The sequence below is a fragment of the Phocoena phocoena genome, chromosome 11, assembly GCF_963924675.1.
Source record: "Phocoena phocoena chromosome 11, mPhoPho1.1, whole genome shotgun sequence".
Classification (NCBI taxonomy): Eukaryota; Metazoa; Chordata; class Mammalia; order Artiodactyla; family Phocoenidae; genus Phocoena; species Phocoena phocoena.
Window position 1 is genome coordinate 11,676,568 of NC_089229.1, and position 14,594 is coordinate 11,691,161.

Here is a 14,594-nt window from a genome sequence, read left to right on the forward strand (position 1 = left end):
CAAATTAATTAATTAATTAATTTAATTAATCTGCTTATAACTCACTCCTGGCTCCTCGTATTTAGAATAAAATCCAATTCCTTACATAAAAGGCCTACAGTACATTTTAAAAAAAAAAAAAAAAAGTGTGTCTGTGAGCCTGGGCTGTAGGATGGATCGCCACGGAGAGAGGCCAGCGGGCAGAAAGCTGCCTGGGGTGGCCAGTGCCCCTTGCCGGGTGCTCTCTGTTGCCACAGAAGATCCCCAGGGCAGCATCGCTCCTGGATCCCTGGCCTCCCTCCTGAGGGCGTTTCTCTGTCCAGGTCCAAACGTGAACAGGAAGTGAACATCCTGAAGAAGACCCTTGAGGAGGAGGCAAAGACCCACGAGGCCCAGATCCAGGAGATGAGACAGAAGCACTCACAGGCCGTGGAGGAACTGGCAGAGCAGCTGGAGCAGACGAAGCGGGTGCGTGGGCCTCCCCAGGACTGGCTACGTGAGGCTCTGCCACTGTTGGGGGGGCCCTTGCAGAGTCTAGGCTCCAGCCCCTCGTGGCTGTGTGACTTGGGGATGTAGGTCCCTCTGTGCCTCAGTTATCCCATCTGTAAGGGAGGCTGATGATAGCCCGTCTCCTACAATTAATGTGAGAGTTGGAGTTGGTAACACGTGAGGCACTTAGATAGTAAGGGCTCGGTAAGTTGTTCAAGAATCATTTATTCTCATTATTATCTTGTTCATCAACCTGCCAGACCAGAAAATTTCATGGAATTGGAGCGACTCTGAAACTGAGTTTCAGAGGGCCATCGGGGTCCCCTTTTCTGAAGCCCGTCCCTTCTCTAGAACACCCCCAACAGGTGGTCAGTTGGAGTCTTCGTGGGAGAACCCTAGGGATGTTGACCCCAGATGGTTTCTCGGCTATGGCCGAGCAGTTCCTGAACAAGACCAGTCCTGCATCCGGTGGCCTCCAGCTCACGGCCACCCTTGGTGGCAGCCCGAGAAGGCAGAGGCTCTTCCACACGGCAACCTGTACAATATTTTCAGAAACCTGCCTTGTCTACCTATCTACCTTCAATTTCCACCTGGTTCTGGGCAGGTTGAAGCCTTGCCTGGTCCTTTAGCTGTTTTCACCCAAAGTGACTTTGCATTCACGCTGGGTCCGGTTTACCCTTGAACTTGCCCGTGATGCTGTGGCCGGCTCAGTACGGACTAGATTGGGATTGTCGTGTTTAGTTTGTAAACTCGGCTTTTATGTTGTCTGGAAGAACATCACTGTGTTACTTTGAACATCAAATTTTCAAGAGGCTTTTCTGCAAGTCTACCTACGAACAATTATAATTTCCGTCATCCTATAATAACAGCTAAAATCTTAACATCAGCAATGATGGCATCTTGCCCTTGGACGCTCCCTGAAGCTGGTGCAGGAGGCCGGGCAGGGATGGTATGAGAGCTGGGGGAGCCCACGTGCCGGGTGTCCGGCCCCAGCTGGGTGCTGAGTTCACATCAGGCCCGAGCCTTCCGAGTCTGGGACCCTTGCCAGCTCGTCATCCCCCAGACTTGCCCAGTGTCGTTTTTGCTGCAAAGGCACCCGATTCTGGGTCTGGATCCGCTGGATCTTCGATGATGTTAGAAAGACCAGCCTCACGTCACAGGTGCCCCCTTTCACGTCTTCGCTTTTCTCCCCGCTGCCAGGTGAAAGCCAACCTCGAGAAGGCCAAGCAGACCCTGGAGAATGAGCGAGGGGAGCTGGCCAATGAGGTGAAGGTGCTGCTTCAGGGCAAGGGGGACTCCGAGCACAAGCGCAAGAAGGTGGAGGCCCAGCTTCAGGAGCTGCAGGTCAAGTTCACCGAGGGGGAGCGCGTGCGCACGGAGCTGGCCGACAAGGTCTCCAAACTGCAGGTGAGGCCTCCGCCGGACCTCCTGGGTCCTGGCCCACATCGCCAGGGCTCCCGCTCTTGTCTCTCTCTCTCTCTCTCTCTCTCTCTCTCTCTCTCTCTCTCTCTCTCTCTCTCTCTCTCTGTCTCCGCAACCTGGCTCAATCTGCGAGGCCTCTGGGGTTCAGCCTGTGACTCAGGTCCAGCATGGCCGAGAGAGCCGAGGTGGGGCCCAAGCAGTCGTGGTTGAGCTCACGGGGCTTTGTCTCCCATCCGTGCGCAGGTTGAGCTGGACAATGTGACGGGTCTTCTCACCCAGTCGGACAGCAAGTCCAGCAAGCTCACCAAAGACTTCTCCACTCTGGAGTCACAGCTGCAGGACACGCAGGTAAGGGCGGGACGGGTCCTGTGCCCGTACGGCATTAGCTACCAGGCTTCTGGGTCTTTGTCTCAAGAGCGTCCTCCCCTGTATCCGCGGGCTCTCTGCGTCCTCCCGGCTCCTTGCCAGGTCTCTGCTGGCTGCCCCCTGAATCCGAGGGACTGCTCCCCTCTTCCACCAAGGGAATGGGGACCGCGGGGCCCTGACGCTGTGGGTCCTAAGCCCCTGCCCTCCTTGTTCTCGGAGTAGGAGCTCCTGCAGGAGGAGAACCGGCAGAAGCTGAGTCTGAGCACCAAGCTGAAGCAGGTGGAGGACGAGAAGAACTCCTTAAAGGAGCAGCTGGAGGAGGAGGAGGAGGCCAAACGGAACCTCGAGAAGCAGATCGCCACTCTCCATGCCCAGGTTCGGAGCTGGCTCCCTGCAAGACACCCCAGGGAGCCTGCAGGCTGGGGAGCTTCTGGCGGGGTGCCCACCTGGACTCAAGGGCACAGCCCTGCCGCTGGGTCCACCCAGGCCACCCCAAGCTGGACACCTTCCCCTGGGGGAGCTCCTGCCCTCCCCAGACCAGGGCTCATGCCTGGGGTCCCCAAGGAGAATTTAGGAACCCATGAACTTGGGTGGAGGAGACGTACATCTTCATTTCACCAATCTCCAGCTGGCCTTCGGCGTTTTCTTCTGTTATGAATGTAGGCAACAAGCCGTGGCCCTAGCAGTGCCGGTGGCCTGTTCAGTAGAAACCACCGGTCATCGTGTCTGAGCTGAGGGCAGGCTTTGGGAAGGTCATCGTGCTCCTGGCCACTCAGGAGCCTGCTATCTGCTGGGCTGATAAAGAAGCACGATGGTTACTGAACCACAGTCTTAAAAAATACCCGACACCTGCACTTTTCTATATTGGTTTCTTGGTAACCCTGCGTATTTTGCTTTATGCACGTTCAAACCTCATTATGAGAAGGAAGTCAGAGTCTTCTCTGGACTCTGAAAGAGTCCGGGGCCAAAGATAGACCAAGGGCCCTCTTCCGGATCCGTCTTAGGACTTAAACGTGCCAGAAGATCCGTACCAGGTCGGGGAGGGTACAGGGTACCTGGATGGCGGTAGGGAGTGTGGGCACGGTGGCAGCTGTGTGTCCAGATGCGAGGAGGGGGCTGCGAGACGGACGCCTGCAGGCAGGGGGCACCAGGTTGCTGCCTGGGGGAGGGGAGGAGGCTTCCCACTGTAGGCCTCCGTCTTGGTACGAGCGGCTGGTGCGGGTCACGACTGAGAGGCCTTCCCAAGCTGACCTGTGGTGTCTGCCTCCCCTGGGCTCTATGCGCTAGGCACCTGCCCTCTGCAGAAGCTCCATTTCCCTGGTCCCAGAGGGAGCGGGAAGTGGTTGGGGGAGCCGTCTCCGTAACTGGGGTGGCAGGCCAGCTCCCAGCTGTCCCAGGTGTGGCCACGTTACCCGAGCAGGTGCCGTGCCGGGTGCCTCCTTACCCCTTGCTCCCGCCCAGGTCACCGACATGAGGAAGAAGGTGGAGGACGGCGTGGGGTGCCTGGAGACGGCCGAGGAGGCCAAGAGGAAGCTCCAGAAGGACCTGGAGGGGCTGAGCCAGCGCTACGAGGAGAAGGTGGCCGCTTACGACAAGCTGGAGAAGACTAAGACGCGGCTGCAGCAGGAGCTGGACGACCTGCTCGTGGACCTGGACCACCAGCGGCAGAGCGTCTCCAACCTGGAGAAGAAGCAGAAGAAGTTCGACCAGGTGGGTGTTGTTGGTGCTGCCACCGCCTCATGTCCTCCTCTCTGCAGACACCCTGCCTCGGGCAGGGGCCTCTGTCCGTCAGCCCAGCCCGGGGTCACCGTCACCCACCTCAGGAGGAGGCCCTGAGGGGCAGGCGCTCAGAGGGCCCTCCCGGATTCCAGCTCGTTGAGGCGCCTGGAAAGAAAGCGCTCAGAACTGGGTGTCTTCACACGATAGGTTTGGGAGCAACATTTCCCCTTTCTTGGTTTATGTTTTTCGAATCTTCTCTAATTAGAATTTTTCTTTATACGTTCATAACTCTTGCTTACTCCAGGAGATCTGAGGCAGCTTACCGAGACGCAGGCAGTGGGGTGGGATAGAAAACTGGAATAAAGCAGGGGTCGGCAAACTGGCCGAGGGCGCCCACTGCCTGTGGTGGACAGAGGTATTGAGCACAGCTGTCACTACAGCTGCTTTTGTACTAACGTAGCAGTTACGCAAAGTCTGAAGTCACACGTGAAGTCTAAAGCGTTTCCCATCTGTCCCTTTTAAGAAATAAGTCCATGGAGTAAAGAGGTGCTGAAGCAAAGGGAAGGGGGAGGGCGGAAAATAAGATGATATGGTCAGGGTGGGCCAGCGCAGGGAAAAGATGCCTCACATCCTTGGAGGGGGGCCACAAGGGATTCGCGCCTCTGAGCAGCCAGATTCGCTTTCTTTTCAAGGTAAACACCAACCAGTCGTTCAGGAAAACCAGGGGCTTTCCGGGTCCTGAGGGTGAAATGTTTACTTCCTGTGGGTTTCCGGAAGGGGCACTGAGTGTCATAAAGAACCTCGGTTACTAAGTGATAAAAGTTACACAGACTCCAATGGGTTGTGGCAGAGGCCATCTCCACCTTCGTCTGCTTATGAGGACACGCTGCACAGCACGTGTCGCAATCGGAAGAAGCCGGCTCGCTGTTCTCCTTGGTCCCCCTCCCCCCAGTCCTGACCCCTGGGACCCTCCTTCCCCAGGGAGTTCGGGCCCAGATGCTTTACCTGCCAGAGGCCAGCAGGCCCTGAGCTCTTTCTGAGAGCCGGTCACTCGAGCCTCATGGTGCCCGCCTGTCTCCCAGCTCCTGGCCGAGGAGAAGACCATCTCCGCCAAGTATGCGGAGGAGCGCGACCGGGCGGAGGCCGAGGCCCGGGAGAAGGAGACCAAGGCGCTGTCTCTGGCCCGGGCTCTGGAGGAGGCCGTGGAGCAGAAGGCAGAGCTGGAGCGGCTCAACAAGCAGTTCCGCGCGGAGATGGAGGACCTCATGAGCTCCAAGGACGACGTCGGCAAGAGCGTGAGTCCCCGAGCCCACGGCCGGCACTGGGGCGGCGGGTGGTGGGGGAGGGAGATGGCCTCAGGACACGAAGGATTAGGGGCTCACGGACACGGAGGCTGGGAACCTGGGGGCCTCGCGCCCCTCTGCTCCTGACCACGTCCCCTCGGCGGCAGGTCCACGAGCTGGAGAAGTCCAAGCGGGCCCTGGAGCAGCAGGTGGAGGAGATGAAGACCCAGCTCGAGGAGCTGGAGGACGAGCTGCAGGCCACCGAGGACGCCAAGCTGCGGCTGGAGGTGAACCTGCAGGCCATGAAGGCCCAGTTCGAGCGGGACCTGCAGGGCCGTGACGAGCAGAGCGAGGAGAAGAAGAAGCAGCTGGTCAGACAGGTGCGGACGGCCCTCCCACTCCCCTGGGCAGAGGCGGGCAGGGAGCCCCGGGTTCTGGGGGCTCCTTTCTCCTTCCGCCAGGACTGGGGGAGTCCCCTGATTACGCCCTCCACGTCCTCACGTTCCAATCCTCTGCCTGGGGGTCAGTGGCCCCCTATACTAGGGTTTTATGGTCAGGAGTCCTCCCTGTCCCTGGACGCCCCATGGATGCCACGGGACTGGACCAAGCCCACCCGGGCCGTGAGCTGAGGCAGGGTCTGTGGGTACGTCCGGCCTCCTGAGCCGTCGGCATCTCCCCAGGTGCGGGAGATGGAAACTGAGCTGGAGGATGAGAGGAAGCAGCGCTCGATGGCCGTGGCTGCTCGGAAGAAGCTGGAGATGGACCTGAAGGACCTGGAGGCCCACATCGACTCGGCCAACAAGAACCGGGACGAAGCCATCAAACAGCTGCGGAAGCTGCAGGTGAGCTCAGGCTGGACCAAACCAGATCCGGCCGCACATGGCAGCGTCGGGCTCAGCACGGGGCTGGGACACTAGTGGGGCGGCCGATGAGTGCTGGGAAGTGCCATGTTGCCCTCCCCGAGGAAGGTCTTGGGGTGCCTTTAGCTCCATCTCCCAGATGGAAACCCAGAAGCTGAGCAGAAACAAACTAGTCAGAAGCAAACTTGCAGTAAGATTGTTGTCTTTGAGTGCCTTAAACAAAGAAACAAACAAGTGTAAACCTAGAAGTGCAATGGCGTTATAGTCACTTAGTGGCAGATTTCTAGAACAAACCAGACGTGGCCCATCCCAGCCTTAACAATGGTGGAAGGTTCCAAGCTGATGGTTCAGAGAAGCAGCCCGGAGCACAGAACACGTACTTGGGCTCATCAGTAATGAAAGAATAATAAGTTTAAAAAACCAGCTCCGAGATGCACATCATATCCAGCAAACCGGCAACAATAAGATCCAGCGTAAACGCTGGTGTTTGCGAGGTCATAGGGTATAGGTGCTTTCATTGCGGTGGCCGCTCTACCTGGTACCACTTGGCCGTGCCCAGCAAGGGTTGTATCCTTTGGCCTGGGGAATCCCAATTTGGGATTTATCTGCAGAAGGAAAAAAAACACAACTATTTCCCAAGATCTTCAGAGTTAAAACGAATCACCAGTGAACAAAGGACACATGACCGCGCCATGTTGCCGGGACTAACCTGGCAGGTGGCCGCTGACCTGGAGCAGTGGGGATGGCCCCAGAGCGCAGGATCCAAGTCAACAGGAGGTGGTAGAAAGTAAACAAAAACATAGCTGGACTAATACGCACCCGGGGACTAACGCTGCCGCAGGTGTGCTTTGTAGATCCTAACAGTTAAAAGCGTGTAAAGATGGTTTAGAGTAAAGGGAAGCTTTGTCTTTACTCTTTTGCCCTTTTATAGCCATGTTCGTTGAATGTGGCCACAGGCTGAGGCCCAGCCGTCGGTCCCTGTCGGCGGGGCGTCCCTGTGCGGGGGTGTGGGCACACGGGAGCGGCGGGATGGTGGCACCAAGCCTCTCCTCCCTGCCCTCAGGCCCAGATGAAGGACTGCGTGCGGGAGCTGGAGGACACGCGCACCTCCCGCGAGGAGATCCTGGCGCAGGCCAAGGAGAACGAGAAGAAGATGAAGAGCATGGAGGCCGAGATGATCCAGCTGCAGGAGGTGGGCCAGGCCGGAGCAGGGCGCTCGGGGCCTCCACCCACATGCCGGGGCCACCCGGGCAGACCTGGAAGAACGGGCCAAGCTCCAGCGATGGGCCGGCGTGGTTCTTGCTTTCTGAAAGAATTGCCCCTCGGGGTTTCATGAAGTAGCAAGGCTCCCTGGTGTGATTAGAACGTGTGTGTGAATTAACTCGTCACCTCCTGGGGCCGGCTCCCTCGCATGAATCACCACCACCTGCGGTGACTTGCTGCCTGGCGAGGAGGGGTCCCTCCCCGAGGCTTACGGCGCCGAGTGTCCCCTTGGCGGCCTTGTCCCTCACACGAGGCAGGCCGTGAAAGCATCCCCAGGCTCTGGGCAGTCTTCTGCCTTGATGATGCTGGCTACCCAGTTGCTCCTAGCTGGGCCAGACATCCAGGCTCTCCTCATCTGCCCTGACCAGACCGGCTGTGCCCTCCTGCACACGTGGGTCTCTGGTGAGGCCGCCTCACCCTCAGGGTGAAGCCCTTGCCCCCTCCGGCTTTCAGAGTCCCGCACTGTGGGCTTAACTCACGTCTTTGTCCTGTCGCCCCTGCTTCCTGTCTGCCTGGAAGGTAGAGGGACCAGCATCCCGTCAGGCCAGGATGATTTCCTGTTTATTGCAACATCCCCGGCACCTGGCTTAGTTTTTATTTTATTTATTTATTTATTTTTATTTATTTTTGGCTGCGTTGGGTCTTTGTGGCTGTGCGCTGGCGTTTCTCTAGTTGCGGCGAGCCGGGGCTACTCCTCATTGCGGTGCGCGGGCTTCTCATTGCGGTGGCTTCTCTTGTTGCGGAGCACGGGCTCTAGGTGCGCAGGCTTCAGTAGTTGCGGCGCGCGGGCTCAGTAGTTGCGGCGTGCGGGCTCAGTAGTTGTGGCTCGCGGGCTCTTGAATGCAGGCTCAGTACCTGTGGCTCACGGGCCTAGCTGCTCCGCGGCATGTGGGATCCTCCCAGACCAGGGCTCGAACCCGTGTCCGCTGCATTGGCAGGCGGATTCTTAACCACTGCGCCACCAGGGAAGCCCTGGCTTAGTTCTTAGCGCTTAGGTATGGGGGCTGTGTGATCATACGGGGCCTAAGCTGTGGCCTCAGAGGGGCTCCTGGGAACGGGCTTCGTGCAGGAGGCAGGCCTGGGAAGGGGTTTGGGAAGAGGGGGCCAGGGGCTCAGAGTGCCGGGAACAGAGGAGGGCTGTTGGCTGCGGGCGGCCCCGGCGGGTCACGTTCGGGTTCCCGTGGCAGGACCTGGCAGCTGCTGAGCGCGCCAAGCGCCAGGCCCAGCAGGAGCGGGACGAACTGGCCGACGAGATGGCCAACAGCAGCGGCAAAGGGTGAGCCGGCGCGAGCGCGAGCGGGTGCGGGGTTCCCCGCTCTGGTTCGGCCCCTCTCACCTCCCCCCCCCCCCCCCCCCCCACTCCCAGTGCCCTGGCGCTGGAGGAGAAGCGGCGCCTGGAGGCCCGCATCGCACAGCTGGAGGAGGAGCTGGAGGAGGAGCAGGGCAACACGGAGCTGGTGAACGACAGGCTGAAGAAGGCCAACCTGCAGGTGAGCGGCGGGGCTCTCTGCGCACCAGGGCCCCCTCGGTGACGCGGGTGGGCCTCCCCAGTGGCAGAGGCAGAGGCGGCCGCCCCCTGACGCTTAGGGGATGATGTCCTGGTGCCTGCACTGGCTCCTTGGTTCCTCTCTCTCGGGTGCTGAGCTGCTTCTGACCCTTTACGCTGGGCAGCTCCCTCTTGCGGGAAGGCCTAGTGATCAGGGGCCCTGCAGGGTTCAGCTGCCCCTCCTCTGCCCCCAGCCGGGATCCCCGCCTTCCTCAAGGTCACCAGCCCTTCTTCCCACAGATCGACCAGATCAACACCGACCTGAACCTGGAGCGCAGTCACGCCCAGAAGAACGAGAACGCGCGGCAGCAGCTGGAGCGCCAGAACAAGGAGCTCAAGGTCAAGCTGCAGGAGATGGAGGGCACCGTCAAGTCCAAGTACAAGGCCTCCATCACTGCCCTCGAGGCCAAGATCGCACAGCTGGAGGAGCAGCTGGACAACGAGACCAAGTGGGTGCCCCTCGCCCGTCACCTGGCACCGTCTGCCGGCTCCTCTGTGTGCCCGCCCCTGAGACTGTTTCCCCCCGTCCTGACGGGGCTCTCACCCCTTTCCCTGGGGCCTTTTGCTGGGGCTTGTGGAGTTTGAATAGGACCCACAGCCCACTTCTACAGTTGGGGAGCCTGATGACTCTCTTGAGGGCTGAATCCGAGAGGTGGGGCTCCCACCCACCCGGGCAGCCCATCCGTGGGCTCAGCAAGACTGAGATTTCTTTGGGGGGTAATGGGGGTCAGTCTTCCTTTTTGCTAGATTTTTCTTTGGCTGCACTGAGCAGCATGTGCGATCTTAGTTCCCTTGACCAGGGACTGAACCCGTGCCCCCTGCACTGGAAGTGCAGAGTCTTTAACCACTGGATCGCCAGGGAAGTCCTCTTTTTCCTAGCTTTATATGTGCTCTCTGAGATGTGTCAGTTCCCTTCCCTGAACCTCAGTTTCCTTATCTGTGAAATGGGGCTAATCCCAGTGCCTTCATAAGAGTGTTCAGTAAAGGCGGTCTACCTTAGCATCAGGGGAAGTACCAGTGAGGCCCGGGAATGGGTGCCCCGGCCTGTGGATTTGTCGGCCAGACCTTCCGAAAGAGGGTGCCCCCCTGAGCCTCTGTGTTCGTGCCTTTCAGGGAGCGCCAGGCGGCTTCCAAGCAGGTGCGTCGGGCCGAGAAGAAGCTGAAGGATGTGTTGCTGCAGGTGGATGATGAGCGGAGGAGCGCCGAGCAGTACAAGGACCAGGTGTGTTGGCGGCGGAGCGGGGCCCTGCCCCTTGGCGGCTGAGGGCGGGAAGGGCCACAGGCGTGTGGGGTCGTGACCGGGGCCCCTGGCCACGCGTCTCCGCAGGCGGACAAGGCGTCCACCCGCCTGAAGCAGCTCAAGCGGCAGCTGGAGGAGGCCGAGGAAGAGGCCCAGCGGGCTAATGCCTCCCGCCGGAAACTGCAGCGTGAGCTGGAGGATGCCACGGAGACCGCGGATGCCATGAACCGCGAGGTCAGCTCCCTCAAGAACAAGCTCAGGTGAGCCCCGCCGGCCCCACCCGCCCCTTCACAGGACCCTTTCTCCTTCAAAAAGTTAGTTTGTCCTGAAGAGCAGAATTTGGAAAATGAGGCTCCTATAAATTCAGTCACCTTTCTCAGCTAGATGTCAACGAGCAAGGCACTTAATGCCGCCGAGAAAGTGCCGGTCAGAGAGCCCTTCCTCGTTCTCCTTGCCTCCTGGGCTGCAGCCCGGCCTTTTTTTTTTTTTTTTTTTTTTTAAACTTACTTATTTATTTATTTATGGCTGTGCCGGGTCTTTGTTGCTGTGCGCGGGCTTTCTCTAGTTGTGGTGCGCGGGCTTTTCATTGTGGTGGCTTCTCTTGTTGCAGAGCACGGGCTCTAGGCACGTGGGCTCAGTAGTTGTGGCACGTGGGCTCAGTAGTTGTGGCACGTGGGTTCAGTAGTTGTGGCGCATGGGCTTAGTTGCTCTGCGGCATGTGGGATCTTCCCAGACCAGGGATTGAACCCGTGTCCCCTACATTGGTAGGTGGATTCTCAACCACTGCGCCACCAGGGAAGTCCTAGCCCTGCCTTTTAAATAAACTCTCCGGGTGATTTCTTCCCATCCTGCCTGAAGAGTCTGTTCCTGTCACAGCGCTAAACCTGACGAGAACGTTTTCAGGTTTTGTCAACTAGAAGTTGCTTGAGGCAACTGGCCGGTCCCTGGCACAGCTGTAGGCGCTGGGTGAATACGGGCATCTTCTAACTCTGAACCAATGGAAAGGGCTACTTGGCCATTCTCAAAGGAATGTCACATTCAGGCAGCATGAAATGGTAGAGGCAGAGGGTCTTTTGGGTTGAGATTCTCACTGCTTACCTCCTTTTCCCAGTGATCATTTTTTAAAGCATAAAAGCAACAAGAGCAGACAGTCTAGGCAGTGTTGTGATACCGATTTTCTCAGCCGGGACCGGAAGGAGACGCCTGTCTTTGTGCGCTGTACACAGTCATTGTGTGTCTCTTGGTTTCACCTGTTTGGTACTAAGTGTGGTCAGAGGGTGGCATTTTGCAGGGGCAGCTTCATCTGCTCTTGTGCCTCCCCCTTTGAATCAGCCCCCATTACCTGACGGATTTTTGCTAGTGTTCTGGGTGAAAGTGGGAAGCTTCAGGCCGGGGGGCAGGAGGGAACAGCCCTCCTGTCCCCGTTGGAGGCTGTGTCCGCGGAGGCCCCCCTCCCGCCGTTGCTTCTCCCCGTGGGATGTCAGGAGCTAGTTTCCTCTAAAGGTCACTTTGAAACACATGAGCTGTGCTGCGGCCGCCTGGCCAACCCTGCTGACCACTGCCTCTGCCCCCAGGCGTGGGGACCTGCCGTTTGTCGTGCCCCGCCGAATGGCCCGGAAAGGCGCCGGCGACTGCTCGGACGAGGAGGTGGACGGCAAAGCCGACGGGGCTGAGGCCAAAGCTGCTGAGTAACAACCTCTTCTTCTGCCCGAGATGGACGACAGCACCGACTCCACTTCCCCTTCCCAGCCCCTGCAGCACCCCTCCTCCCTCCTGGGACTGCTGTGACCGTGACCCCACCTCGTCCCCCCAGGCCAGGGGACCTCAGGCCTCACCTCCCCGCCCATCCCGCCAGGCCTCCTTGAAGGGCTTCCGGCTTCCTCTGCTGCAGCCTGCTCCCCTCCCCCCCTCCCCCCCCCCCCGCCCCCCGGAATCTAATACCAAAGAGTCAGGGTCCTGGGCCCTGGCCCGGGAACAGAGCGACCAGCAGTATCCCCCCCACCCCTTCCCTTGCCGAAAAGCACAAGATGGTGAGGTGAGGAGGGCGGGCCTCCGGGGATGGGCAAGAGAGTTTTCTACGAATCTATTTTTCTTCAGACTAAGGAGTTTTGCTAGCCCGACGCCCCAGAAGAGTTGTCACCTTCCCCCGCCTCCGCCGCCCTCTCCCTTCTTTGCTGTTGGCAATCACACGCGGTGACCTCACACCCTCTGCCCCAGCGGCCCCCCCACTCCCGTGAGCTCTGGGTGGTCCGGCATGAGCAGGCCCAGGGGGTCCACTTCTGTGCAGGGCACGGGAAGCTGGCGCGGGGAAGGAGGGGCGTTCCTCCCCACCCCTGCCGGGCGGCGCCACCATCACCTTCCTGATTCTGAAATGTCTCAAGTGCAATGATGACCCCTTTCCCTCCTTTGCCGAGGGCAGCCCACCCCTGCTGCAGCAGGGCTTCCGGGCTGAGAAGACAGGGCCCAGGGGCCAAGCTGGAGAGGCCAGCAGTGGCCTCTCCCAACACTCTTGGGGACCAAATGTATTTAATGGTTAAGGGACTTGTCCCGAGCCTGACAGTCAGAGCAGTGGAAAGGGCCAGGTGATCTCGAACCTACTCCAGGACTGGGGCCCGAGGGTAGTTGACCTGCACCGTTGACTCAGTATAAATTCAAGACTCTGCCATCTGCACAGATATTTTTAAAAGAAAAAAAAAGTTGTTTTTTCTCCCTCTAACTGTAATAAATGGTAAAATTCCAAGTCTTTATCACTGCCTTTCCTTTGGAACCATGTCTAGAAGAGAGTAGCTTGTCCTACACTGGTCTACACTGGTGGCTGAATTTCCCTGTATTCCTAACTGTTTTGTATATGCTGCATTTAGACTTACTTATGGCAAAGAAGGCATTTTTTTTTTTAAGGAAACAAACTCTCAAGAAATCATGAAGATATATAAAAGCTACATATGCCTAAAAAGCTCTGAATTCAGGTCCCAGTTGCTGTCACAAAGGAGTGAACAGAACTCCCACCCCTGCCCTTTTTTTATATAATGAAAGTGCCTTAGCATGGTTGCAGCCGTCACCACTACAGTGAGCTGGTTTACAGATGTTTTCCACTGAGCATCACAATAAAGAGAACCTTGTGCTATGAGCCATGTGTCTGGGGGTGTCTCTGCGCCAGAGCAGGTGGCCTAGAAGGGACTGTGCTTTGCTTCTGCAGCAGGCACCTACTTTGTGCAATTTCTGGAAGCTTCCGGGAATGCAGCTCGGCTGGGGCACAGGCTCCAGTAGGGAGGGACAGTCATGCAGAAAGGCAGGCTGGCCAGATTCAAGGATGCCAAGCGTGTCTCATAAATCTTGGTTCCTTTCAATTACTGAGTACCTACTATGTGATGGACACTGAGCTGGCCTGGGGGATAGAGAGACAAGGCCCAGGCGCTAGCTTCCAGAAGCTTTCTTAGGCATCAGACGATGCAAAGCCTGCCCTATGGAGATTCATCCCAGATGCCATAGAAGGGGGAATGAGGGAGTCGGTGCCGAGGCCTGTGGGTACTGGGGCAGGGGCTCTTCACAGGACTGTCAGAGCCTTTGTTCCTTCCTTCTTCATTCTCTGAACAAAGGCTGAGCATAGACCAGGCCCCTTGCCAAGCGCTGGGAGTGTGAGGGCAGGGGAGACAGATGTCCCTGCAGTTGCAGGCAGGAGGGGGGGCAGGCAAAGGCTCTCCTTAGAGAAGGGGTTTGGTGCCCACTTGATTCAAGGTGTGGACTCAGGCAGCAGGTCTGCATGCGGGCCCTCGGGGCCACTGTGTGGCTGGCCCGATTGCTAAGGAGAGCTGCAGGCTCCTAGACAGGGCACCCACCAGGCCTCCAGCAGCCGACCCATCCAGCCTCCGAGCAGGTGCACTTTTGGGCCCTGGGAAGGGAGCTGCAGGAGGTGATGGGAGAGGCGGGTGGGCGCCAGCGCTGGAGCCTGGGGTGCTGCTTCCCTTAGAGGCTCTGGGCGGGGGGCCTTCCTCGCCTCTCCCAGCTTGCGGTGTCTTCAGCCTTCCTTGGCTTGTGGCCGCATCACTCCAATCTCTGTCTCTGTCTTTCCGTGGCCTTCTCCCGCTGCTCTGCTGTCTCTCTGTGTCTCTTATAAGGATGCTAGTTGTTGGATTTAGTGCCCACTTAGATAATCATCGTTGATCTCAAGATGTTTAACTTAAAGGATTTCCACACACCCTTTTCCACATAAGGTCACATTCACAGGTTGCAGAGATTAGGTCACGGACATACATCTTTTTTTGCGGGGGAGCACCCATTTAACCCACTACAGGACCCAACAGATATCGGTTCTCCCCCCTTAAGCTCCTCTGGCTTGACTGTTCACCTTGTGCAGGGCAAGTACTGGACCAGGTGCCAACCTCTGCCCACCAAGGGGGTGCATTCCCCAGGGTTGCCTGACCACCCAC

The 14,594-nt window shown here is 58.3% G+C and overlaps 1 protein-coding gene across 2 annotated transcripts in view; it reads left to right on the plus strand.

Annotated features, from left to right (window-relative positions):
• MYH9 (myosin heavy chain 9) overlaps positions 1 to 11,937 on the plus strand; it is a 58,993-nt gene extending 47,056 nt beyond the window's left edge. For both annotated transcript variants that reach the window (XM_065886586.1, XM_065886587.1), the window contains exons 26-40: positions 303 to 447; positions 1,669 to 1,875; positions 2,134 to 2,238; positions 2,479 to 2,631; positions 3,718 to 3,966; positions 5,058 to 5,270; positions 5,426 to 5,638; positions 5,939 to 6,100; positions 7,182 to 7,310; positions 8,569 to 8,657; positions 8,748 to 8,871; positions 9,168 to 9,376; positions 10,041 to 10,149; positions 10,255 to 10,427; positions 11,742 to 11,937. In XM_065886586.1, the coding sequence (XP_065742658.1) occupies positions 303 to 447; positions 1,669 to 1,875; positions 2,134 to 2,238; positions 2,479 to 2,631; positions 3,718 to 3,966; positions 5,058 to 5,270; positions 5,426 to 5,638; positions 5,939 to 6,100; positions 7,182 to 7,310; positions 8,569 to 8,657; positions 8,748 to 8,871; positions 9,168 to 9,376; positions 10,041 to 10,149; positions 10,255 to 10,427; positions 11,742 to 11,859 (2,398 nt within the window). In that variant the 3' untranslated portion in view covers positions 11,860 to 11,937. The remainder of the gene's footprint in view (positions 1 to 302; positions 448 to 1,668; positions 1,876 to 2,133; positions 2,239 to 2,478; positions 2,632 to 3,717; positions 3,967 to 5,057; positions 5,271 to 5,425; positions 5,639 to 5,938; positions 6,101 to 7,181; positions 7,311 to 8,568; positions 8,658 to 8,747; positions 8,872 to 9,167; positions 9,377 to 10,040; positions 10,150 to 10,254; positions 10,428 to 11,741) is intronic.
• The last annotated feature ends 2,657 nt before the right edge of the window (positions 11,938 to 14,594 follow it).